Source organism: Staurois parvus, unplaced genomic scaffold, assembly GCF_062004578.1.
Source record: "Staurois parvus isolate SC_StPar_1 unplaced genomic scaffold, SC_StPar_1.0 ptg000052l, whole genome shotgun sequence".
NCBI classification, from domain to species: Eukaryota; Metazoa; Chordata; class Amphibia; order Anura; family Ranidae; genus Staurois; species Staurois parvus.
This window is the reverse complement of record NW_028317848.1, coordinates 162,750-189,765: the sequence shown is the minus strand read 5'-3', so window position 1 is coordinate 189,765 and position 27,016 is coordinate 162,750. Positions and strand designations below refer to the sequence as shown.

General features: G+C 40.3%; 1 protein-coding gene across 1 annotated transcript in view; it reads right to left on the bottom strand.

Annotated features, from left to right (window-relative positions):
* The window catches only part of RGS22 (regulator of G protein signaling 22), a 165,325-nt gene that overhangs the window by 65,101 nt on the left and 73,208 nt on the right, over positions 1 to 27,016 (bottom strand). The window contains exons 11-14 of the mRNA XM_089666422.1: positions 24,221 to 24,369; positions 21,908 to 22,019; positions 10,627 to 10,749; positions 7,984 to 8,085 (exon numbers count right to left, since the gene is read on the bottom strand). Of these exons, the coding sequence (XP_089522548.1) occupies positions 7,984 to 8,085; positions 10,627 to 10,749; positions 21,908 to 22,019; positions 24,221 to 24,369 (486 nt within the window). The remainder of the gene's footprint in view (positions 1 to 7,983; positions 8,086 to 10,626; positions 10,750 to 21,907; positions 22,020 to 24,220; positions 24,370 to 27,016) is intronic.

The window sequence follows — 27,016 nt, the reverse complement described above, 5'->3', positions numbered from 1 at the left end:
CGATGGCCTGATTTGTCAGCGAGCGTTCTCATCCATGTATGATGCCACAGGGTCTGTTTGAGATTCTTGTACTTATTTTTATGGGTCACACTGTAGAAGATCATGCTGTCTAATAGTTCTGTTATGTTTAATGTGGAGATCTGCTGTCACCCAGAGGCTGTTGTGGGGAATTAACTGTGTTTTATTTTTATTAGTAAGGCCTCATTCACACGGGTTTCCTGCATTTGTTTTATTTAAAAACAAGATTGATCTGGGAAGTATAGTGTTTATATTGCATTTATTTGCAAACTGGGCATATGTTTACACATACATTAGTTTACATGTTTTTAGGTGTTACATACAAACTTTTCTTTCCAAACTCCTTTTTTTTATTCATTTACATGCGTTTAGACACATTTGATGCATTAGGAATATCTAATCCACCCCCTGATGCACAGATTTGTATTTTTTCAAAACAGTAAAAATTTAATACAGCTGAATACGAGTATATGACTATTGATTTCCAGTTATAGGATAGGAACTTTTTTTTTGGGGGGGGGGGGGGGGGAGTAGTGACTTGCTTATGTAATGTCAACCTGAAAAAATGTACAGTACAATAATTTGTGTTGTGTTGTAAAAAAAGTTCAGTATTTTAATTATTTTGTAAAAAAAAAAAAAATAGAGAACTCTTTAACCAACAGCTTTGTAAGAGTGTAATGAATTGAATGGCTCAGTAAAAAAAACTTGTGTCATGGGATGTTGACCTGAACAGTGCCTACAGTTTGACCACATTGCAGTTATTTGAACTACTTCCTATGGAAGGCCTCCACCATAACAGCATGGACAGCAAGGACTGTGCAGGACCTGCAAAACATGGCTGCTGTATGTTTCTTTTTGGTTTGGATAAGGCCCCATTCAAACAGTCTCAAAAGGTTAGAAAAGTGACAGCAGAAAAAGACCAAGAGGTTCACTGAGTTTGCCCTTTTTGTTTATTTCCTAACACAACCTATACTCACAAAAAAGTTAATGTAATTTAAAAAAAAAAAAAAAAAAACAAAGATCAAGAGCTTGCCAAGAACCTGCTCAATACAGATTTCTGTCTTTGTTTGGAATTATGTTGGCTGCATTGGCCAAAATCTTGAATGCACTAATGAGGCCAAGCTATCCTATTCATATCATAAAGTCAACTAGCAGCATACTGACAGCTGTATGGTGCCTCCAGAACATAATATTCTAGTGCTCTTCTGCTTCCCAAGTGACATATGCGTTTGTTTTAAAACTCCTTCTAGTGAAATAATATTAGTAGTATGTTTTATTGTTTAATGCCAAAATCCAGGGAACTTGAAAATTCTCTCTTGCAGTGGGTCTGTACTGGCACTGCAAGGGGGAAAAATATTTACTTACCCAATCCTCTGCTCCTTCACACTGCTAGACTGTTCCCCGTAGCTTCTTCTTCCACAAGCCGCAGCAGTCCAAGGTCCTGGCATCATCAAGACCTATGCAGGGTCCATAGACCTGCATTAGATGTGATGGCACCAAGGGACAGTCAACCACTGATGCATGGAGGATTGCTGCCTGCCACAGAGCTGTGCATTGGGTAAGTGAAAATGCTTTTTTACCGCATCCTAGAAATTAATAAACATTTAACCCTTGCAATATGGGTGCAGCCCTACTAAAAGGGAACATTTTCAAATTTATCAGAGTTGGGTTTTAAAGGTAAAGTATCTGTTTAGTATCGGCTTCCCCAGTAAATGTTGACAATAATGTTAGTGATACATACTCCATATTAGAATATATTAGAATATAATCCCTTTATATAGAATTTAAATTGATATATCACATTTAATGTTTTGATATGAAATGTATAGTACAGTGATGCCATAACATTCCATTTGAAATATTTTTATTCTGTAGAATATTGCCCAGTGTTGGAGACAATAGAGGAAGGGGACAGTACTGCATCTTCCTAGTAGAAATGTAAAAATAAAATTCCCAGAATAAAATACTGACAAACACCTTTTAATCCAGTTAGCACTTGCCCTTCAGAGGATTTACCCCCCTTCCTGACCAGGCCATTTTTTGCAATACAGCGCTGTGTTACTTTAACTGACAATTGCATTGTGATGCAACACTGCCCCCATATGAAATTTATGTCCTTTTTTTCCCCAAAAATGGAGCTTTCTTTCGGTGGTATTTGATTGCCTCTGGGAATTTAATTTTTTGCGCTATAAACAAAACAAACCCGACAATTTTGAGAAAAAAAACAATATTTTTGACTTTTTGCTATCAAACATGTCCAGTAAAAAAATTAAACAAAATCTAATTTCATCATAAATTTAGGCCAAAATGTATTCTGCTACATGTCTTTGCTAAAAACAAACCCCAATACGTGTAAATTAATTGGCTTAGGTGAAAGTTATAGTGTTTACAGATAGAGGTTTCAATACTGGATTTTTTAATTATCTTTTTAATATTAGTAATGGTGGCGATCAGCGACTTATAGTGGAACTGCAGCGGGCTTTGTGACACTGGGGGGAACTGACTGTCACTGACATCCCCAGTGACACTAATACAGTGATCAGTGCTAATAAAAAGCACATGCACTGTACTAATGACACTGGGCAGGAAGGGCTTAACATCTGGGGCAATCAAATGGTTAACTGTGTGCTGTTTTACTGTGTGCTGTGTGTGTGCTTTACTGTGTGAGCACATTGCTTTGTATTGCTCTGCTATGCAGAGAAATACGAAGCAGTGTGTAAGAGCTGACAGGGGAGAGATCTGTATTGTTTACATACAGACCTCTCCCCCGTCCGTGATAATTGGCGATCGCCGGTGGGGAATCACGGGCCAAAACCCGATGATCGATAGCTGAGGCCATCAATGGTGGTGTGGGTACAGCGCGCACGTGCCTCCTACCCGAAAAATGCGAAATCACGTGTATATATACATCATTTTGCGCAGCCCTGCTGCCCTGTATCAGCATCTCTGCTATATGGCGGCAGGGAAGCGATTAATTGAGCCATTGAAAAGTCATTAAATGTACTAGGAGTGAAAAAGCTGCATTGTGAGCAAATCAGTCTGTATTGCATTGCACAATGTTATGCATAGTACACATGATGAGAATATCGGACGAATGAACGTCCATTTTTTTTTTTTTTTTTGCATATTAGTCTCATATCAAAAACTAATAGGTTACTAAAGTTACGAAAATTCTCATAAGACAGAATACAACTTTGGAAGTGATGTATTGTATTGTATTGTATTGTAAAGTATTCTTTCATTTTCGAGAATGCGCAGTCTTGGTCACTCAATTTTTTATGGACGAATGTTGTACTGATTAAACGAAAATCATTTGTTCTGATATCATTCAAGAAAACTTTTTGTGCTTGTCCCTTCGGATGATTTCACATGAACTTTCATGATTGGCTCTAATAAGCTGTGTACTAATGATCAGATTATCGGGCGATAGCTCTGAAAGCGGTATTTCTTGTCTGATTTTCTCATAGTGTGTACTAGGCATTAGTCTAACACTTCCAGTGGTGGGAGTTGGAGGGGTTTAGGGGTAAGCAACCTGTGGCTCTCCAGCTGTTGCAGGACTACAAGTTCCATCATGCCTCTGCAAGTCATAGCTCTAACTGTCAATTTTGCAATGTCTCATGGGAAATGTAGTTCCACAACAGCTAGAGAGCCGCAGGTTGCCTACCCCTGGTAGACAGACCTATTGAAGGTAGACGGTGGAGAGAATATCTCTGCGATTGGGTTGTCTGATACCTACCTCTGCACTGCTCGCTGTGTCCACATACTGCTATTGCTACTATTTCTTCTGTCCTTCCTGGGTCCAACTGCCTGCCTGTCTCAGCTACTGTTTTTATTACCTTTTCTGCAGCCATGTCCAGCTCACTGCATTCCAGGTCTCTTTTGTGTGTTTTGATGCAAGTGTAGCTGTTTATCTGTTCAGGTGGGCTGTGCACAGGGGTGGATAAGGGGATCACTCCAGATATCTCTATACTCCTTTAACAGAACACTAGGCAGTTTTGCCTGTAGAAGCAGCTCAATGTTATCCAACGAGGTGATATCAAAATGTTTTGAGACTAGTTTTGTAACATGCCAACAGATGGCCGCACAAGGCTGCATGCACAGTCACAGGCAGCACCGACCTTCATAAGCCAATGTACCAAAAGACATAGTCCTGTGTACAACGGGAGCTGTGCAACTGGTGCTATCCTGACCATGTGCCTTACCACATCTGCTATTTCATCATGGACAACAAGTTAGAACAAAGAGCAAATGTGAAATCTTTACACCCAAGTTTTGTCACCGGTAATGTTCCTCAGCATGTAGGACGGGTCATCCAAGGCATACTGAGGGATTTCTTGGTAGGCTTCGACGTGGCGTTCCTTCTGCTTCTGGGTCAGCAGCCTGGGGACGAACTTGGCAGCAACACGGCACATGTTCAAATCACACGTGAGGATTGCCTGGACTGTTCCGTATGACACACAGACAATGACAGCAAGGTTGTGGATTGTTCTCTGGCGATCACCATGCACAAGTTGCTCGATATTTTTGACATTTTAGGGGTTGAGCTCATTGAAGGTCTTCCTGATCTCTCGTTGTCTTCCAGCAATTTTATTCCGCTCTTGAAGTGCATGTGCCACTCAAAATACCTTGAATGACCCATTGCATCATCACCATAAACTTGCCAAATCATGTCAAACATCTCTGTGGCAGATTTGCCCAGTTTCACGCAGAATTTCATATTTGCTCTTTGTTTTAACTTGCTTTCCATGATGAAATATAGCAGCAAACGTGGTAATGCACATGGTCAGAATAGCACTAGTTGCACAGCTCCCGATGTTCACAGGACGATGTCTTTTGGCACACTGACTTATGAAGGTCGGTGCTCCCTGTGACTGTGCGTGCAACCTTGTGTTGCCATCTATTGACGTGTTACAAAACTAGTCTGGAAACTTTCTGATACCACCTCGTAAATTTTTCGCTATAGGCCCCGTTTATGCTACAGGCCTAGGCTATAACTTTGTCAAGTTTTTGGCAACTTCTTTTCATTAGTAACATTGCTCTATCTGAGATCATAAGGTATCATATCCCATCTGAATATGAATGAAACAAAAGAAATTGAAAGTAACTATAATGTTACATTATACTTCTCTACTGAGCTCCTGAACATTGTTTACAAACACTGTTAATATGCTACGCGTTTCCTATTTGTAACGCATAAGTTTTGTCCTTGAAAGGAAACGTTTCCTGAGAGAAAAATTGACCTGCCATTACTGACCCCCTTTTTAAAATCCTAGCTGTGTTGCAGCTATTCTGACCTACTATCTTCAGTACTTTTTGAGTCACTGGATCTGGATAGAATCTAGGATTCTGTATTAGTACAAGAAAAGCCAAAAGTCTTTCTATGCATACCTCTAGGTTAGTGACTCATATTGAAGCCAAAGGGTCAATATGACAGTCAAGCAACCAGAATTTGCAGAACATAGCTTTTGTATATCTCTCAAGAAATGTTTCCTTTATAGTTCTCAGCCTGTCCATAAAGGAGTAATTATAGGTTCCTAATTTTCTATGATGTAAAATGATGTCTTTACATGCTTAGAAGATGATTGGGAAAGCCAAACAAAGAAAATAATAATCCAAAGGACATTCATGAAAACTTGGTGGCAATTCTAGGGGAGGAGAATTCAAGACTGTTGAAGATTATTCTCCTTCAGGCAGACCAATCGATGGCACCCATATGTACATGAAACAGCCCTGTAAACATTTAACAGGAAAGTACTGAAAATTGGACACGTAAAATACAACAATCACATTCTGAGAAAAACATCTGGCAATGACAAGGATTTTTGCCTGTTGGGTCCCAAAGCATCTAGACATCTGAGCTAAAGCTGATCAGATAGACCCATACCACTGGACAATCTTGTAGAGTTTGAAGGCAATGCAGAAATATTTTGCAGCTGTTTGTATCAGGTTGAAACATGGGCAGACTACTTCATCATAGAGCTAAAATAACAAAACCACAGAAGTATATAGATTGCCCACTTTGAAGAAGGTGCAGTTTCTAGAATGCAAAGTAGGTGGTAACAATGTTTTACCTTGTGTGAGCCAGATCATCACTGGTGAATACTACGCTAGCTTGAAAAGGGAACCGCAACAAAATTGTAGAGATATGCACTGAGGAGAGTTGACCAAAGGGATGTTGTTTCACCATAATAATGTTCCAAGCCATGCCTAAGCAGTTGCCATGAATATGGATTTGAACTGCTTCAACATTCATACCTGATCTTACCCCTTTGGATTCCCACTTGCTCTACAATAGTTTTACATAGAGTATTGTATGGCAATAAAGTGAAACTTCCGGTCAACAGTTAAATTAAGTTAAAACAAAATATGTGAACTATTTTACCTGCCAAAATATATACAATTCTGCTCAGGCAATCTTGTGATGCTGGCATATATGCAAGACTGCATAATCAGAAAAATGAAACAAAGCAAGTACTTTACTCCTGCGCTGGGGATGGACACAGCAGAGGCTAGGATGACAATATAAATATTCTGGAATATGCACTGCTTGCTGCCCTCAATGGACTGGGGTAGTCCAAAGTCACTAAATGCAAATGAAAAAAACAAAAAGAGGGCGCACCAGCCTAGTGCATTATCATTTAAAATATTTATTGAAAGAATAAAAAAGTAGGTATCATACTCACAATGGACATATAAAACATAGGCACATCACAATGAACAAAAGTGTTCAATCCATATAGGAGTCCACAACGCTGGAACCCTGGATGACCAACTGCCTGACGCGTTTCGAGGACTCAGCCTCTTCCTCAGAGCCAAAGTATGATACCTACTTTTTTATTCTTTCAATAAATATTTTAAACAATAATGCACTAGGCCGGGGCACCCTCTTTTTGTTTTTTCATTTGCATTTAATAACCATAAAAATACCTTGACTACTTCCTGAACAAGTTTTACAGATTCCCATGTCAGCTGCCTGCACAATAGAAAGGAGAAAGGATTAGCAGGGCAGGAGTTATACTTCCTGCTACCCTAGACCAACTGCCCTGTGCCACCCACCTCCCCACCCCTCCTTATCCCAGTCATATGGGTAGTCTTGGCATTACATCAACAAGATCAAAGACCATAACCACACAAAGCACACTGAAATACGCACCTCTAGAGGAGCAGCAATAATAGGGCCAGTGTGGAATATTTTACTACACACAGGAATGTATTACAGACAGTCAGTAACCTGCTGTGTGGGTGAGTGTGTGCTCCCCTAGCAGGAGTGCCATCCTTGGCCACAGTCCACATCGGGAATGCAGATCTAAATTAGAAGTATCTCAGTGATGGTTCCTTTCACAGTGAGCAGGCTGGAGGCAAAGATGTAACAAATAAACTGCAAACCTGCACCGGCAAGCAATCATGTCTTTTGCTTGGAAGAGCAGCATGATAGGGATGAGTGAATAACAACACTGAGGAGAATACAAGTCCTTTTACATGTGTACATGTACATAACATTTCTGCAAAACACATTTTTTTTTCCCTAAAGCATCTACTTGTGGCACATTATGGTTACTTTTGCTAATCCTAAATCCTGCTTTGTCAACTTACCATACATTCTAATTGGGCGGACATGCAATAGTACCATAATATAATAACAGATGCAATAGTTTCAGTTGTTTCCTTAAGAATGCTGGCTCAGTATCTGATAGAATTACATTTTTCTTTTTCTTTTTTTATGGTCCAATAACACAGATAATATAAGATAAAGTCACAGGCCCAACTGAAAATTGTTTTGTGTTGACATACAGGAGATTTGATAGGGGCATACATCATGTGTTTTTGGTTCAGGCTGGGGTTCATCTCACTAACGAAGACAATATTCCCTAAGTGGAATTCACAAGAGTCACAAAAGCTGGAGAATGTTATGCAATCTAGTCATTCTCGGCACAAAACATCTCGTTCTCGAGATTTACCACTTACTTGGGATTGCCTGCATAGTTTAAAAGGTTGAAGAGTCTCTTGGTAAAATAAGTGATGATAGGACTGTAGATCAAACCAAAAGCTGACGCCACACTCCCACAGCTGAAATGGAATGATAATAATAAACAATAAAGAAACATATACATTTAACCAAATTGCCTGATGGCAATTCTAGAACACATTGACTTAGAGTTAGAAATTAATTAGAAACTAAAGCAGACCTCCTCCCTCTCCAGTCACTTTCCACTATCTCATCTCTAGCCCCTCCTCTCTCAAAATAACAAATTACTTTTTTTTAATTTATGAAATACCATTTTCATGGAATTCTCCTTCTACTCCCTAAGTGCTCACCTAGGCGAAAATGATGTATCACTTGCCTGTAACCTTCTGAGATAGCCACATCATGCATCCCAGGTGCCCACAGTGTAAGCTACTGTGCATGAATTTTGGCTCATCATCGAGGGCCAACTGTTTCTTCCTGATATATGCAGGTGGTCTCCTGATGATGTGCCACGCCACATGTTCACTATCAGGATGCTGGGTTCAAGAACTCAAAAGAAACAGATAGCATACTGATAACATCACAGATGATGATGACGGCACAGGACCCATTATGAAGCAGCGGCACAGCAGATCAGTATAGAACGCTGCTGGGTCGCTGAGAGTGTATGTTTATTTGTGGATCAGGTGCAGTTTAGGAAACTGTGTAGTCATGGCCACAGAAATCCCAATGTGTTATTATTATTGTTCAGGTATTATATATTGCCAATAGTTTGCATTGTGCATTACAATTGTAATGGAGACAGTTACAAATCAAAACAGGAGGGTTCCGCTTATGAGAGCTTACAATCTAAAGGAAAGGACAAGTGACATCCTGGCTGTGGGGGGATAAGTTGATTAAGAAAGTAAAGGTCCAGTTGTTCGTAGGTTAGACTTTCCTAAAGAGTAGAAGATAGTTGGATGGTTTGTTGTAGGGAGTTCCAGAGGCTGTGGCAAAGTCCCAGAGGTGAGATGAGAGGAGGTGACAAGGGGACTAGAGAGCAGAAGGTCTTGAGAGGAGCAAAGAGGACAGTTTGGATGTGTCAGGGACTAGATTTGAACCCCAGACCTCTACTGTTTCAGGCAATGTCTCTTCTTGTTGAGCCGCTTGGAATGCTGAATAGCTCCCTGAACAAATCCTTGGATGATCCTCTCTTGAACCTTGAACTCTTTGCTCCTCCTATGCACTTCCTGATTTAAGCCATGCCTCTGCATTTCCTGTTGCCAGATTATTGTGCGCCTCTCAGTATTTCTTTCTGCAGCCTCGAGCTACACTATCACTACTTAAAATCAACCTTAGCTTGTGACCCCAACTATGAAACTCTTCTCCTGCTTTGACCTTGGCTTATTCCCCTGACTAAGAAACTCTTCTCCTGCACTGACCTTGGCTTGTAACCCCGACTACGAAACTCTTCTCCTGCACTGACCTTGGCTTGTAACCCCCGACTACGAAACTCTTCTTCTGCTTTGACCTTGGCTTATTCCCCTGACTAAGAAACTCTTCTCCTGCATTGACCTTGGCTTGTAACCCCCGACTACAAAACTCTTCTGCATTGACCTTGGCTTGTAACCCCCAACTATGAAACTCTTCTCCTGCTTTGACCTTGGCTTATTCCCGACTAAGAAACTCTTCTCCTGCATTGACCTTGGCTTGTAACCCCCGACTACGAAACTCTTCTCCTGCATTGACCTTGGCTTGTAACCCCCGACTACGAAACTCTTCTCCTGCATTGACCTTGGCTAGTGACTCCGGCACAGATCATATGTCTAAGGGTTCAGACAGTTCAACCTCTTAAGAACTTTGAATGGTGCTTAGCCTGATGTTCTCAACCACTGGTCTCCACTTTATACAGGTATTTTCCTGACGGTGATATTTTGAGATTAAGCTGGTAATTTAGCTTGGGGCAGGGTTGTGTATGGCTTTGGACAGTATGTTGTGTTTAGTATTTTGAATTTTATGCATTTAAGATCAGAAGTCAATGTAGGGATCGGAAGAGAAATTTGGTGGACACTGACCGATTGGTTAGGCAGATGACTTTGGCAGCAGCATTCATGATAGACTGAAGGTGAGGTAGTCTGGGTAGAGGTATGCCACCAGGAGGGGGGGGGGGATTGCACTCTTCCAGGTGAGAATTAAAGAGTGAATTAGTAACTTTGCTGTCATTTGTTATGCAGTGGCAAAAGTTGGAAATGTTGCAGTGTGGAATTATTTAGACAGTGATTGGATGTAGGGCCAAAAGGAGAGGTCATAATTTCAATGTCTTCTAAATAAACAATTATAAATAAAAGATGTAACAAAATGTTGTTCCTTATATAACACGTCACCTCTTTTTTAGAAACAAGGAACAGTTGTCTGTTTCTACTCTCATATTTTTAATACAGATGAAGGAAGAATATGGTTGCTTGCTAAGGGCAACACAGAGGGTTATTTTGCAGGCTTTCATATTTGGGTTCATGGTATTCAGAGCATTGAAAGAAACCGAAATGTTCCTCAACAAATGGTATACAACACCCTTGGTCATGTACAATATGAAAAACAGTCATTCCCTGGGACAGAGTGTTCTGTCCGAGGATATTAAACCATGAGACTGTTCTCCAGCATACCTTGTTTCCTGACTGTTCACAGAATGTGGCAAAAAAGAAACCAGCACGACAGTCATGGTGGAGAGCTTGCAGCATTTCCTCCATCTTGGAGCTTTTCAGAACGCTGCTGCTTGTGTCCATATGCTGAAAGTACACAATGTAAGTACTTTATTCCATAAAATCAAATGAATAAGTGAGTGGGAAAGAAATAATAAATACAAGCAAATAATAGGTTACCAAGTCCAATAGATTAAAGAAAAAACTGTACTTAAAATGCAGCTCCTCAATGAAGCACTCAAACCAGGTAACATTTTATTTTTGCTTACTTTTAAAGCTAATATAAAAAGAAAGATAATCTTGGTGGAAAAACAGTTTATAGGCTGAATTCACAAAGCTAACATACAATAGTAAGGATAGTTATTTTCCAAAAGTATTAGGGTTTTTTTTAGCTCAGTCCAATGAGATTTAAAACATACAGCCACATGACTACAATAAACATTTCCTTATGTTAAAGTTTGTAACTTGAGGCTTATGTCAGTAAAAGCTGTCCAAAACGTGGTCATAAAGCAGGCCTCCACAACAGGCTTGGGTGTGTTTTCACAAAGCTGTTCTATATTGGAGGTTCAGGCCCTAGCTGTGCTACCTGGATCACAGAAGTGGCTGAACAAAATTAGAAACATTTTGGCATGTTCTAGATTTTCCACATGCAGAGGTTAGACAAAAAAATGGAAACACTACATGATTTGCAGGTGTGAAAAAGACTACATGTTTCGCGTTGAAAGTGATGTACCATTCTTTTGCTTCCGCTGTATGATGAGACAACTAGCTAGCAGGTGGGAAACCTCACTTTTGTCATTCACTGCATGTGCTGCTAGTAATATGGAGTTGTGTCAGAGAGTATTGAGCTTCAAAGAAGGCAAATTGTTGGTTCCAATTAGCTGGTGCCTCTGTAACTGAAGTTGCCAATTTATTTGCCGTGTCGCAAAATACAATATCACAGTGTGACAGACCCAACCAGGACAGGGGCTTTTGGAGAGGGCTAGACTTCTACCCACTAATTATGGCCCATGAATGAAACCCAAGATTTTGTCTGCTTCTCCCAGTCAGAGCATGGAAAAGAGCTCAGTTCAGCCTCTGATCCCATGGAGAGAGCAGATCATTCTCTAATGATTGACAACAATGTGATGAACGCTGAGAGCGAAGTTTGGATTAATTTTCTGAATAAAGACAATAAAGCTTCCCTTCTGGAGTGGATGGAAAAGTGTAATATTAATCTTGTACAGGTTAATGGTCAGAGGAAATATAGTGACCCTTCTGCAGACTGGGTTGGAGAAACTCCTCCACTTGGGACTGAAATATTTATCAACAATTTGTCTCAAGAAATCTATGAAGATAAATGAATTCCACTTTTTCAGACTGATGGAACATTGTATGAGTTTTGTCTTTTGATGACTTTAGTGGACAGATTACACAGATGAAAGCCAAACACCTGTAAAGTACTTTGTGTATCCAGGGCTGTGGACTTGTTGCTGGACTGTCTGAGGTGAACTCCCTGACTAATCAAAGCATAACTGGATGCCTGGCTGTTGGTTAGCTGATTGTTAATTAGATCACTGTTTAATTAGGTTACTGTTAGCTGCTAGATGTTCATTAGATGTACTGATACAACTGATGTATGATATTACTGTTTAAAGTTTGCAGTTTTTAGAATAATGTGATCAAATTCTTATCTCACTTTGTGCGATATAAATTCTGTGTGAATTTTCAATGAAAACAATTTCTGTTTGCATCTAAGTTAGGTGTCAGTTTATGAACCAGCGGTAATAGATCGCTGCTCAGTTCTCCGGCATTCTCGGAGAACACAGTTCTCCTGTGAATGCAGTTTATGAAGCAGTTCTCCGAACGAAGGGAGAACAGTCTCCAAACGCTGGAGAACGGTCTACAAACTCTGGAAAACGGCTGATTTTACTATAATCTCACGAGATTACAGTAAAAGATCAGTTTACTAAACAGAGGTAAATTATCTCTGCTTAGTTTTCGGTCCCTCTGATTCTCCAGCTCTGGGCTGGAGAATCTGGAGGGAGAACACAGATCTCCAGCGAAGGGCTGACATGATCTCCTGAGTGTCATAAACTGTGAATGACCAGAGAATAGCTGAGATCCGTTGAATCGCAGCTATTCTCTGGGTCATAAACGGACAGCTTAGTGTTGTCTAGTTCTTGGGTGCAATTCCCAGCTATAACACTTTGTTCCTGTATTCCAGCGGTGAGGAAGCTGCTATCTGGCGGAGGCACACTGGTGGCATGCCAGGCAGTCCGTCACACAAAGGTTATGACGGCATATACAGTTTCCGAGAAAATGTTATCTGATAATTATAAGTGCAGCAGACATATTCAACTGACCAAAAGAGACAAAAGGACAAAAGTGTTTCCATTTTTTTGTCTAACCCCTGTATGTATTAACCACTTGCCTTCCTGAGGATTTACCCCCCTTCCTGACCAGGCCCCTTTTTGCTACTCAGAGTTGCACTAATTCAACTGATAATTGCGCGGTCATGCAATGCTGCACCCAAACAAAATTTAAGTCCTTTTTTTCACAGAAATAGAGCTTTCTTTCGGTGGTATTTGATCACCTGTGCTCTTTTTATTTTTCACACTATAAACAATAAAAGACCAAACATTTTGAAGAAAAACAATATTTTTTACTTTCAGCTATAAAAAATATATAGTAAACTCAAAGTTAGTTATAAATTTAGGCCAAAATGTATTCTGCTACATGTTTTTGGTAAAAAAAAATCCCAATAAGTGTATATTGATTACTTTGTGTGAAAGTTATAGTGTCTACAAACTATGGTATAGATACTGCAATTTACACCATTTATGTGCTATACAGCGCTGTGCTAGTTTAACGGACAATTGCGCGGTCGTGCAATACGGTACATAAATTACATTTCTGTTCTTTTTTTTCACACAAATAGAGCTTTCTCTTGGTGGTATTTGATCACCTGTGCACTTTTTATTTTTGGTGCTATAAACAGAAAAATATTTTGAAGAAAAAAACATTTTAAGAAAAAAACAATATTTTCTCATTTTGGTCATAAAAAAAATCCAAAAAAACTAAAATTTCGTCATAAAATTTAGGCCAAAATGTATTCTGCTACATGTTTTTGGTTAAAAAAAAGTCCCAGTAAGTGTATATTTATTGCTTTTGTGTGAAAGTTATAGCGTCTACAAACTATGGTATAGATAATGGAATTTACACAGCTTTTACTTTCTGACTGCCCATCACATTTCTTGAGGTGCTAAAATACTAGGATAGTACAAACACCCTCAAATGACCCCTTTTCGGAAAGTAGACACCCTAAGTTATCTGCTGAGAGGCATATTTAGTCCATGGAAATTTTATTTTTTTCCTCAAGCTTCTGGAAAATGACAAAAACATTTTTTTATTTTTTTTTACACAAAGTTGTCATTTAAATTATATATTTCTCGCACAAGCCATGGGTATATGTGGAATTACACCCCAAAATACATTCTGCTACTTCTACCGAGTATGGGGATACCACCTGTATGAGACCTTTTGGGAGCCTAGCCACATACAGGAGCCTGAAATCCAATGACCACTTTGAAAGCCTGAAGGTGCGTAACTTCCTCATTACACTTCCTCACTACCTATCACACCTACCTACCTACTACCTATCCCTGACATGCCAGGATAGCACCAAACCCCCCCAAATGACCCCTTCCTGGAAAGTAGACACCCCAAGGAATTTAAAAAGAGGCATGGTGAGTTTTTTGCAGATCTCATTTTTTCTCACAAGGTTTTGAAATATAAAAAAAGAATAGAAAAAATATGTTTTTGGTTTTTTTTTCTTCATTTCCCAAAAACTTGTGGCAACAAATGAGATCCGCAGGTAGGGCGGACGAGCGCCTCGTGTGCACCCCCTGTTTTGCTAAATGATGTTTTAAACCGTGATTTAGCACAGCGGTGCCACCCTGCCACAGTATATACACTGTGGCTGGTAGGCAACCAGTTAAAGCTGCCAGAGTTCAGTTTTTTACATTAATGGGGTAGTCCAGCCAAAATGATACAGCATGTTCTTTGGATAGAGTGGATAGAACCTCTATTAACTTTACATTGTAATCTTTATCCCCGTAGTCAATATTTCCCCACATTTTCTGACCAAATATCCTCTGTCCCTGGGATAAGAAGTGAGGAAATCTCTGAAACAGAGGCACAGACAGCAATGCAATCCTGGCAGAGGTTCAAACACTTTGCCACCAAACAAAAATAAGTTAATATTTTGAAGAAACATGCATTATCAATATGAACATTCTTTCATTTTATAAAAATCATGTGAATGATTAGGTAAGCAATACTTGCCAACACATCAAAGTTTACCAAAAATCAATCCGTGGAAATCAATTGATTTCTCATCCGCACTAAATAACATGGAAGGAACCTCCCCTGCCAACTACTAATGGAACCCATGGCTGCTGAATACCCAACCAGTGATTACACCTGACTGGAAGCTGTCACTGTTCGTCCTATAATTTTCTACCCGGCTTCTTTAACTCTATGAGGATATATCTAAATAGCTCATTTAACTGTTATCCAATCAGGCAGGTCCTTTTCTACATAATTGTTTGAAAATCTAAAGGAGACTGTATTTCCAGATTGTAATACGTGCCAGTTACCAATCTTTAAAGCACTGTACACCTTAATCCTTCTAGTTCACCTTTCTATCCAAAATTAGATACCTCTTGCATTTGTTACATAATGTAATTATACATTACGTTTTTGATGCAATAGTAATATTACCACAGGGATTACAATGCCAAAAACATGTCAAAATCACAGAGCAGCGTAAAATGTCTCTGTCCTGTTACTTGTATGCCTATATGTTAATCCTTGCTCTAAAACCTAACCTCCCCCAGTTCAAACACTATCCCTTAAACTAACCCTTAAAATTAAATGCTTATTTCTTAACCTGCACTCTAGAGACTTGTGTACCTTATGGGTATGCTCTAAAATTTGGAGGGTATCTAAACTCCTAGATTGTAAGCTCCAAGGAGCAGGGCCCTCCTTTCTCTCTTGTATTGAACTATATTTTTGCTGTATTGTCTCCCGTTATATTGTAAAGCGCTGAGAAAACTGTTGGCGCTATATAAATTCTGTATAATAATAATAATAAACCAGTGTTTCTCAACTTTTTTTCAGTCAAGGCACCCTTTAAAATTATGGACAGTCCCAAGGCACCCTTTAAAATTATGGACAGTCTTGAGGCACCCCATTCCAAAATGGGGTGCCTCAAGACTGTCCATAATTTTAAAACAGCAATCCATTCTAAAATGTGAAAAACTATTCTAATAATTTTATATAATGCAGCAACATCCACACATTTAGGACACTCAACATTTAAGGTTATTTATTCTTCCAACGCAAATAAATTTTTGCATACTGGTACTGACTACTATTCCAATGTTTCTCTTCTCCTTCAGTTTTTCTCCATCACTGCGCTAATGTGACCCCAGCACTGATGGAGAGGGGCAGGAGAGGGTCAAACTAGGATGCTGTGCAGGCAGCTGACATCTTCCTTATCAATTGATGATGTCATTGGTTGTCAGGATGCTGGCAGCTAGAAGGTTGTAATGGTGCACAATGAAAACCTGTGGCTTTTTGTAACTAAAAGGCAGGCTTTTTCCACCCACTGGCTTGTATACAACTTTTAGGCACCCCTGAAGAAGGGGCCCCTGAAGAAACCTCAAGGCTCCCTGGTTGAGAAAGGCTGATCTAAACCCTAGAACAAAAATGTAATATGCAACTTACTAGGCCTTAGATGTTGTAGCTGAATAAGTTTTTTTTTCCATCTGGTGATCCTGCCATTAACACACTTCCTGTCCTAGAGTAACAACACTCACTCACTGTCACTGTACCCTACCCTTATCTCCATTAAATTGGGGGGGGGGGAGCTTTGGGTTGTAGTTCACAGAGGTATTTCAGGCAGGTTTGATGATAGCACTTGAGATAACAACACAAGAGCACAGAAACTTGTAGGCTCACTGGGTTTCTGGCAGGATGAACAGGTATTGGTTTGCACTTAGGAACCAATTACAAGAGAACAGTTTTAATGGTATATTTTGCAGCCCAAAATGGAGAAAATAGAAGTTCATTGTTGAAATGTTCATACACTTTACCCTAACGTTTAAAATTAAAGCACAACTAAAGGCTCCTGTATGACAGTCTACACAAGTATCAAATCCAGCTACCATGGGATGCTAAATTAAGTAAAAATTGTCTTTACCTTCCCTGAGTGAGACAAAACCTACTTCATTTGTGTCTCACATTTTCCACTCCCAGACACTGCAACCCACAGTGGGAGGGTTGTGGCAACAGGGACAGTGTTGTCAATCCAGAAAGCAGTGGGTAGGACTAGGTGTGGCCAGGTGCTACAGGCTTGTGAATCAGCATTGACAACACTGATAGCCATGCTCTCTGCATCTTTTTTCTCATCCCACTGTATTGCACCTAGGTAGAGCTTACATAAGAGTGGCAACTCTGCTATGAATTCAGGAACAGTGCAGAATTGTTGCCTCCCATCACAGAACACTACATTAGGTGAACTTCACTGGCAGGATCAACAAGTATTTGTAGGATTTTGCAAAGTGAAAACAGCACAGATGCAGTACTAGATATCTTGACATTGAATGTTGCGTTAACCTTTACAGTACCATAATAGATACCAAATGCTACCATTCTTGCACTGAAATCTTTGTTCTGAAAACTAATGACCCATTATAGGATACCAGCAAAAGTGTCATTATTACTGTATTGCTGGTCAGGTTCCCTCATACAACTAAAAATGAAAAACAGTCCAAATTTTAAACCTAAAAACTGCTAGATAACCACAAACCCTAAGAATTCTGGATAACGTATAACAGGGGCGGACTGACAACTCATGGGGCCCCCAGGCAATAGGAGATCATGGGGCCCCTGTGTCCTTGCCCAAACTCAAAAAAGCCTATGAAAAAGGTACCAGGGGCATCTCATGGGGCCCCCTACTGACCCCGGTCCCTCGGGCAGTGCCCGAGTTTCCAAATGGTCAGTCCACCCCTGACTCATACCATTCTTATATTCCATAGCCCTTGTTTCATTATCTCCAAATGTATAAGTCCAAGATTCAGGAAAAAGTGATTTTTTTGAAAAGCCGCAATGCTGGAACGTAACTATAATTGACTTTTTTGGTAGTTGGTAGAAAGGGCACAAGTTGATATTGACTAGTACAGTCATAACACGTTCCTGTACTGGCTACCTTGCTAAAGTGATTGGGAAATACTGGTCATTTTAATACAATAAGTTCAACCATTTGGATGTCTACATTAATTATTTTTTGAAACTTCCCCAACCAACAGGAATGGTCCAGCTGGCACTTTTGCGGTTTGCAAATTCTGCTCCAAAATACAGGGCTCTAATCCCTCTCCAGCCTATTTTAAATATTAAAACTGCTGGAGATCTGATACTTCCCTTGCTTATTTTCTAAAGGGCGTGCTCTGACTTTCAATGAAGTGAGGTCACTCTGAAGATATTACAGTTAAAAAAAACAACCTGCAAGCAATCTTAACCTTCCCCTGACGTACATGTACTTCTTGGTGATAATACTTAAGCTAAAAAAAGTATTGTAAATTATTTTTACTTCATAAAAGACCTAAATCTAGATTAAGGAACTGATGAAATCAAATGTTTCTGGGGGTGGATTATTTATCCTGGCAAAGAGTTTATTTGAAGTATATTCAAGCTATTCCATGAGGTCATGAGTTTAAAGCGGCTGTTTGTATTGAGGAGAGACTCGGCACAGTTGTCAGGAGGGACAGGCCAATGGCACAAAACCAGAATAGCAGCAAAGCTGCTAAAGTATGGAATCACACCAAGGATCATCAAGTGGCTATATGACCCGGACAGGAAGTTCTAGCCTGGCACTGTTTTTTTGAGATCTCCATAAGACGATCATCACTTCTCAAGATCCCCATAATCCATCTCTAAGCTGACTGGATTTATAGAGAGCTCCTTAAGCCTCCAGCTATTTGCACACAATCCCCTAACAATTACTAATTGGTAATGGAATTATAGTCTCATATTCCAGGAATGCTCAATCAATACCAGCGGTCTTTAAGAAGGTATTTAATATTGACCATATTTCATGGATCACACTTTACATCATCAGGGAGTCAGTTTACTTTTGTCTTAAACTTTTAATTCCAAGCTATTTTAGAGTTGTAGATCTTAGATGGACTCTGGACAGACCCCTGAGGTAAAATGTAGATAACAAGCACTTATTCTTGGAAAAACAGAAAATAAAACACTTAATTTTCTGGTGTTGTTTTGGGCTGTTAACCAACTGATGTTAAGTCATTCCCCTGTATGGTAGTAAAGTTTTTTTGTCTGTCAGATCTTCAAGAGAACTAACTGTGCCTTCCAAGAGCATTAGAATGCTTAAAATTTGTGAACGATCATTTAGGATGCTAATGGAGGTTAACCAATAACTCCCTGGGCTCTGACAAAAGCACTGCACCTCTGCCCTGTTGGAATTGAACATTCATAACATAAGTGCTGGTAGTGTCTGCTGTGCACATAGACCAGTACAGAAGAGTAGCCAAGGATCACATGATACATAAGAGCAGGCGTGCCTAACAAGGTAGTAGGTTGTATAAGGCTACTTGGTTAGTGCAGAAAAATTAGTGTTTGCTCACCTAAAGATACACAACATGACATTATGGATGGAGGATTCAGTGGCTTAGCAATCATTCTTGGGAGCGTTCATGCACACTTGTATTGGCCAAGCATACATTTATAGTTCAAGCTACCCTGTTCCACCCCATCTTAGAATAATAGCTATTGGTCTTAAAAATTTAATCGAGCTAATGAATTCTTCCCCGAGTGGTTGGCCAGGAGGGGTCTACAGACATCACACAGTGTCCACTGTCATCCAATAATTTCCGATTTGATTGCTATCAGCCAGTTTCTTATAAACAATATAGGAACGGAAGCCTGTCATAAAAGAAACATATAGGATACTATTTTTATCTCTCCTTTTAAAAAGGTTAATTGCTTGGCTGTCCTGTTTATACATGTAGAAACCTCTTAGTTAGCTAGGGGGAGCTCTAATTTTAATTGTTAGACGGGATGAGCAGCAGTCCAGGTGCAATACTTAGGAGTGCCCTCTGGAGTTTCCCCCTGCTCTAGATCTTTGGAGAGAGGTCTAAAAGCAGTGGGTAGATCTGAGGAGTGGCTTCCTGGACTCTTGAAAGATCCTGGAAAATCCCCAACAGGAGGCTTGGAAAGAGGCTGGGACAACCTTTTAAGAGTCACTGAGTCTGCTCAGATGGGGAGAGAGTTTGGGTGGGAGACGGAGAGGAAGATGTGAGGCTGAAGGCAGGAGCCTGGGAGGGGGCCCAGATGAAGAGAAGGGCTCATCTACAGGCAGCGGAGCCTGGAAGGTGGAAAACTTGGAACTTCACCGGCCCTTTGAGAAAAGACCACCTGTGTGGCAGGGAAAGAGCAGCTCAGCTAGAAGGATTGGTAACAGCCACCAACCCACCAGCCGCACAGGAGAAGGACTGAGTGAGTAGAACTGCACCCCCTGATAGGGGAAGGAGCACTCTGGCCAGACAGGGGAAGGAGCACTCTGGTGGAAAACCAGATTCTCCACCTATTGAACTGTCTAATCCTTTAAAAGGACAGGCACTGGATTCCCTGCTCAGGGATACCTCCAGACAGCTGGGTAGAGGAAGAGGAGTCTATCTAGGGTCTGGGGTGGTGCACTAGGAGACACTGGCTAGCTCTCCAACAGAGACTGTGTTGCAGTGGAGGCTTGTAAATAGTTCCAGGAAGTTGTCCTCAGTTCATCGGCATCTTGTACACCAGTAACAAAGCTCAAGAAGTGATCTCTGACTCCTGGATGCAAGTCTGCTTGAAAATGCACGTTGCTTGACTGCGCAGGGCTATAGATTTGGGGACCCACATCTTTGCAACTCCTAAGGGGGTAGTGCTACATAACTCTCAGATCTCTCAAACGTCAAATGCTCGCTAGTGGGAACTCAGGGTGTGTGTCACTTGCTCCTTCATACCTGGATGTACTGAGATTTTTGCAGAGTGGTAGTGGGAGTGTAAACAGGAGCAGCAGTAAAAGGTAACTATAGGAACTAAGGCTGGCCATACATTATACAATATTCTTGTACAATTTTCCTTTAGATTTACCAAAAAACATATAATATGAAGTCAAACCTAAACAACACTTTCAATTGTATCCAATTAGGCAGGCCCTTGCACTACATAGTTGAAGGTAAATCTAAAGGAAATTGGACAGAAAATTGTATAGTGTATGGCCAGCCTTAATACTGCATAGAGGGCAGGGTGGAGTGGGTCATTAGTGCTTTAAAGATGAATTTTTGCCAAAAAGCCACCTACATAGCTAAAATATATATGTGATCTTTTTGCCAGACTATTTTTGTGATTTTGTTCAGCCATTGTGTATGTGATTTATGCATGCATGGAACAGTGCATAGACTGGAAGGTGACACCGCTTTGTCTGTTATGGTTAAAGTGGAAGTGAAGTAATATAATACCAGACCATGGGTGGGCAGGCTATTATCATAGTAGGGACATACAATGTCTTATCTGAAATAAAATACAACAGCTACAATATATATATATATATATATATATATATACACACACAGTACAGCAGCTGTGTCACTTTCACATTTTGGGGGGTTAATTGATTATTTATTTATTAATATCTTTTCCTCATGGCGCGGAAAGAGTTTTTGCGCATAAAATACACCTACCTGCCTGCTCACAGTCTTCTGTGGCATGTAAACTGAACTACGCATGGGCAGGTCAGCTTCCATCGCTGGCATGGTCCATGTGTGCCAGGATGAATGAATCGTGCACATACACAGGAGTTACGTCATCGCCCACCAGCCAATGGAGAGGCCCAAATACCGGCACCCAAGGAGAAGATGCCAGCAAGGGACCCAGACTGTTAGAGAGGAATTACGTTTAGTGCCTTTACTTTCACTTTAAGGAATGCCGTTCCTCTTCCCAATCCTAATCTCATGACTGAACAACAAAGAAGCAGAGGGAGCAGCAGCTCTTGGTTCAGCCAACTCTGTGCTCTTGTCTCTTGCAACAATGTTCCATGTATTAAATTGACAGTAATGTGAGACAAAGTAGAGACTGAAAGGCTGACATTGACTGAGCTCCCTATCCCAGTATGGTATAGATATAATTTAAAAATACTTACAGAAACAAGATCTTCTTCAGGTGCATTGCGATGAACTTTTGGTCCAATAATATCTCTAGCCAGACTTGTACGTACAGTTGGTGCACAGCAGCTCATGGGTCTGATTCTTGTCCTATTTATAATGACATGGTATTTTGAAAATAATAAATTCCCCTGGCAGAAATGGCAAGAGCACCCCACATCTTCTGTTTTTCACTAGTAATGTGACCTGCTGTTGGGCTTTTCTTTCTGTCCCATGACATCCTTAAAGTTACATAGTTAGATAGTTAGTCTGGCTGAAAAAAGACAAAAGTCCATCCAGTTCAACCATTACAAGAAAAAAAAAAGTTAGAATCCTATACCCACAGTTGATCCAGAGGAAGGCAAAAAAACCCAGGAAAGCACGATCCAATTTGCTCCTGCAGGGGAAAAAATTCCTTCCTGATCGCCCAAGAGGCAATCAGATATTCCCTGGATCAACTTTACCTATAAATGTTAGTATCCAGTTATATTCTGTGTATCTAGGAAAGAATCCAGGCCTTTTTTAAAGCAATCCACTGAGCTGGCCAGAACCAACTCTTGAGGGAGTCTATTCCACATTTTCACAGCTCTCACTGTGAAGAAACCTTTCTGTATTTGGAGATTACATTTCTTTTCCTCCAGACGTAAAGAGTGCCCCTTGTCCTCTGTGATGACCTCAGGGTGAATAGCTCTACACCGAGTTCACTATACGAACCACTGATGTATTTATACATGTTGATCATATCTCCCCTTAATCTCCTCTTCTCAAAAGAGAATAAATTCAGTTCCTCTAATCTTTCCTCATAGCTGAGCTCCTCCATGCCTCTTATCAGTTTGGTTGCCCTTCTCTGTAGTTTCTCCAGTTCCTTAATGTTCTTTTTGTGAATTGGTGCCCAAAACTGATCTGCATATTCCAGATGAGGTCTTACTAATGATTTGCACTGGGGTAAACAGGTATTTTTCACATTTATTGATATAAAAACATTTTCAAAGAATATTTACAGACCAAAAAGAAAAAAAAGAAAAAAGAAGAGCAAATTACAACACACTCTACAATTATGAAGATGCAAGAACTTCACATCTGTGCACTAATTGCTGTCCACATGAATATTATTTTATCCAGGGAATATGCATTGTAGCTAAATACACAAAAGATAACGGCCAAAAAGCTTCCTAAGTGTATTTCTACTTTTGCAGTTACATTTCTGAAAAACCCACTATGTGTTTTCCTATTCAGACAGCACATTTGGAGCAGGCCTCAGGCAGACTGTTTCATGTAAAGACTCTGTATTCACATGCATTTTTGTATGAATGCAGTTCAAAAAACGTTTTAGAATAAAAAGGTATATCACTAAAATGAGAGGAAACTCTGTCTGCACTGACTAAGAGGGACACCCTGTGTTTTCCCTTATTAACATACAATGAAGAAGCTTAGCTTCTAGATCTTTAACCCTTTGTTAGGACAGACAGTGTACAACTGATAATGAGATTTCAGACGATAGCAAAGAAAAAAAATGTAAAAGTACCCCACCTTGGCATTAAACAAGACTTGATAATCTGATGTTTAATATTTACATAATAATTTTTAGCAGCAGATATATGTGCTGTGGGGGATGTACATGAGGATCTACATTATATTTAAAGTAATATTATAGGCAATTAAAAACACAAACAAACATATTATACTTACCTGCTCTGTGTAATGGTTTTGCACAGAGCAGCCCTGATACATCTCTTCTTGGGTCCTCTGCCATCTCTCCTGGCCCCTCCCTCCTGTCAAATGCCCCCAGAGCAAGCAGTTTGCTATGGGGGCACCCAAGCAGGCTCACTCCCGGGTCGCTGCTTTGCTTGTCCATTCACACACAGAGCCACTGCTCGACCCTGCCTCCTCTCTCTCTCCACATTGGATCACTGGCTGTAACTGACGTTGGCCCCCACTGCTGTCTCATCTAATGAGGAGGAAGAGTCCCCGGAGAGCCGAGGCTCTCATCACTGGATCATGCTGGGGCTCAGGTAAGGGGCTGGGGAGGATTCTGCACACAGAAGGTTTTTCTATCTTAGAATGCATGAAGGTAAAAAACCATGAGCGTTTACAGCCACTTTAAGTTATAATAGAGACTAAGGAGTCTTTGATGGTGGCATCGGTATATCGGCATCTTTTAACTTTGCATAATAAATGGTCTTCATTTGGGAATATACTGCTGCTGATAGTATGTTATCCACATCTTGAAGTATTGCTATTACATAATATGCATATTTTTCTAGCTAAGTCAATAATATGTGATCATTGCATGTAGTGCAGTAATACATTACCTGATTTTACTGGACCGGACAGCACTGCCAGGTAAACTTTTTACCAGTCTTTTTTCGGGTTTTAACTTAGCCGATATTATGCTGTCGAATCGTCTAGTGAAAGAGGCTCTTTTCGTTTTTATGGGAGAAAAAAAGCTATTTTCCGGGACCTAAACAAATTTCATGAAACATGATGTAAAGGTTTAGATACACATTCTTCACCTTCATGCATTTTAATGTTTTATTTTCATATTTAAAAAAATAGAAAATCTACAAGTGCAAGCATATAGCATAGTAATTCATAGGAAACCATCAGCAATCATCTCTGAACTGAGCTGGCTTCACCTTTCTTGAAGCTAAAATCAGATTGGTTGTAGTGGGATGTTGCACCCTCATTACGCTTTTGAATAACTCAGTGTAACTGAATGTTACAGGGACAGCAGTGACACCTTAGTATCCAGGACTAAATCTGGTTATGTGTGCCAAGTCTGGCTGAGTGACACAGCCAGGGGCGGTCTGACAACTCATGGGGCCCCCGGGCAATAGGGGATCATGGGGCCCCTGTGTCCTTGCCCAAACTCAAAAAAGCCTATGAAAAAGGTACCAGGGGCATCTCATGGGGCCCCCTACTGACCCTGGGCCCTCGGGCAGTGCCCGAGTTTCCAAATGGTCAGTCCGCCCCTGGACACAGCTTTTGCTTAACATGGAAGCCCAGACCTTTAAAATGTCAGCACTTCCTATGATATTGTCGAAGAATGCAGAAAATCTGTGGTTTACATCAGAACATACCAGGTAGACCTGCAGTAAGATACGTGAATTTGCAAAATCATTGTGCTGCAGTGCTAAGCAGATCCTACAAATGTAAATAGCAAATATGGCTGCCCCATGTACATATACATTTAGAAACTATACAGAGAAACAAGGCTTTAAAACATTACCATGAATTGATAGTTGAAATTTGGCTAATCTATGTTATTTGCATATCAAAACATATTAAACAGTATAGTTCCTCTGAAATTTATTTACTATATAAGTGCTTAGAAAACATTCAGACCTATGAATTGTGATAAAGCACAGTAAAGCATGCATTATCGCAGCTCACTTCAACAAATGTACCGCTGTGCGATTCTGATTGTATATAGAGCCCCAATGAACCACAATACACTGTGATGCACTGCCATGTGTAGTAATGTGCTGCAATGGATAATATAGTGCAGGTCCTTTTTCTGCTGTATTGGCAGCCAATTTAAGTGAATAGTCTACCTTAACGCAATGCATCATAGTGTGCACTAATACGGGTGCTTTAACGCACACCAGAGGACCAAATACAGTCTGAATGGCCCTTAAATTTTAAATTATGTAAATACATTTGCCTGCATGGAGCAAGCAAGGGTTAGAGTTCTGGCAAGCTTTTTTTTTGCTGTCCCCACTGGGTAGATTCTCTAGGACGGATAGGCTAATGGCTGTTCACTTTGCAAGATCATTTTTCCTTAGTTTAGTGAATATGGTGAAAATTCACTTTGCAAATAAAACCCAATTGCAAGCAAGGGAGAAAACTGTTTTTTTCTTGCACATGAGTGGATGATAAATTAGCAGGACTTTACCTCATTCACTAAGCTAGGGGAAAATTCCCTTGCAAAGTGAACAGCCTTTTTGCCTTTGTAAATGAACCCCACTCATAATTGGTCCTGGTGACCATTGTCAGAGACAGAAAGTGATTTAACAAATGTCACCAGAACAATAGGTAAGAAGATATATTGACAGGAGACACTTGCTCTGATGTCAGCTAAGAAGGGAATTCCCCCAACTCTGGAAAGATTTCCCCTCACTGCCTGGAAATGAGTGAAAATCTCCCAAATCGAACAAGAAACTGTAAAGTACAAGGGGTTTTAATTAGACAGTACATACACTTTAAAGCGTATTATCACTTTTGCAGTTGGATTTGAGAGAACCCCACTATAAGTTTTTTTTTTTGTTTACAAACGATTTTATTTTTCAAGAAATAGACCATAAAGTGACATTACAGCTTCAAACAGTATGTAAAACAGAAACAAGGCACAACTGAAATGTACATTTCAGTAAGTACAATAATGTAGAGTAAAGAAAAAGAGAAGAGAAGAGGAAAAGAGAGAAAATAATTTAAGTACATGAGCAATAAAAATAGAGATGTAGGCAGAATTATACAGCTACCAGCAGAGTAACTCAATCAATCCAAAGATGGGTGTTCCTTAGTCATGTAGTAAATGTCTATGAGTTCTCCAAATTTCCCATTTTCTATCAAATAAGTGCATCTTGTCCAGTAAAGTGTAATGAATTCTTTCCATGAGCATCACAGCATCAACTCTTTGCAGAACAGAGGCCAATGGTACTGTGAGAGATTTCCAGTGTAGGGCAATAGCCCATAGGGTGGATATACAAATGGCATGGATTAGCCTCATAACCTCAGTCTGAACTCCCGAAATATGGGCTCCCAATAGGCAGGACTGCGTAGTCAGATGCACCGAAGCACCCGCCAATGCAGAAGCCACCTCAGAGATCCTGCGCCACACCAAGGAGAGGCCTGGACAGGCCCAAAATGTATGCACCAGAGTACCGGCAAGGCCACAGCCCCGGAAACATAAGTGGGACGTGCCTGGATACAGGACATGTAGTCTGGATGGGGTATAATACCATCTGGTTAATACCTTGAGGGCTGTCTCACAGACAGAAAGGGATCTGGAGCTCTTACGTATGTTATCCACCATGCAATCCAAATCCTCATCCGAAAAGGTTATACCACTATCAGTTTCCCATTTTTGCCTATAAAGAGGGGGTGTG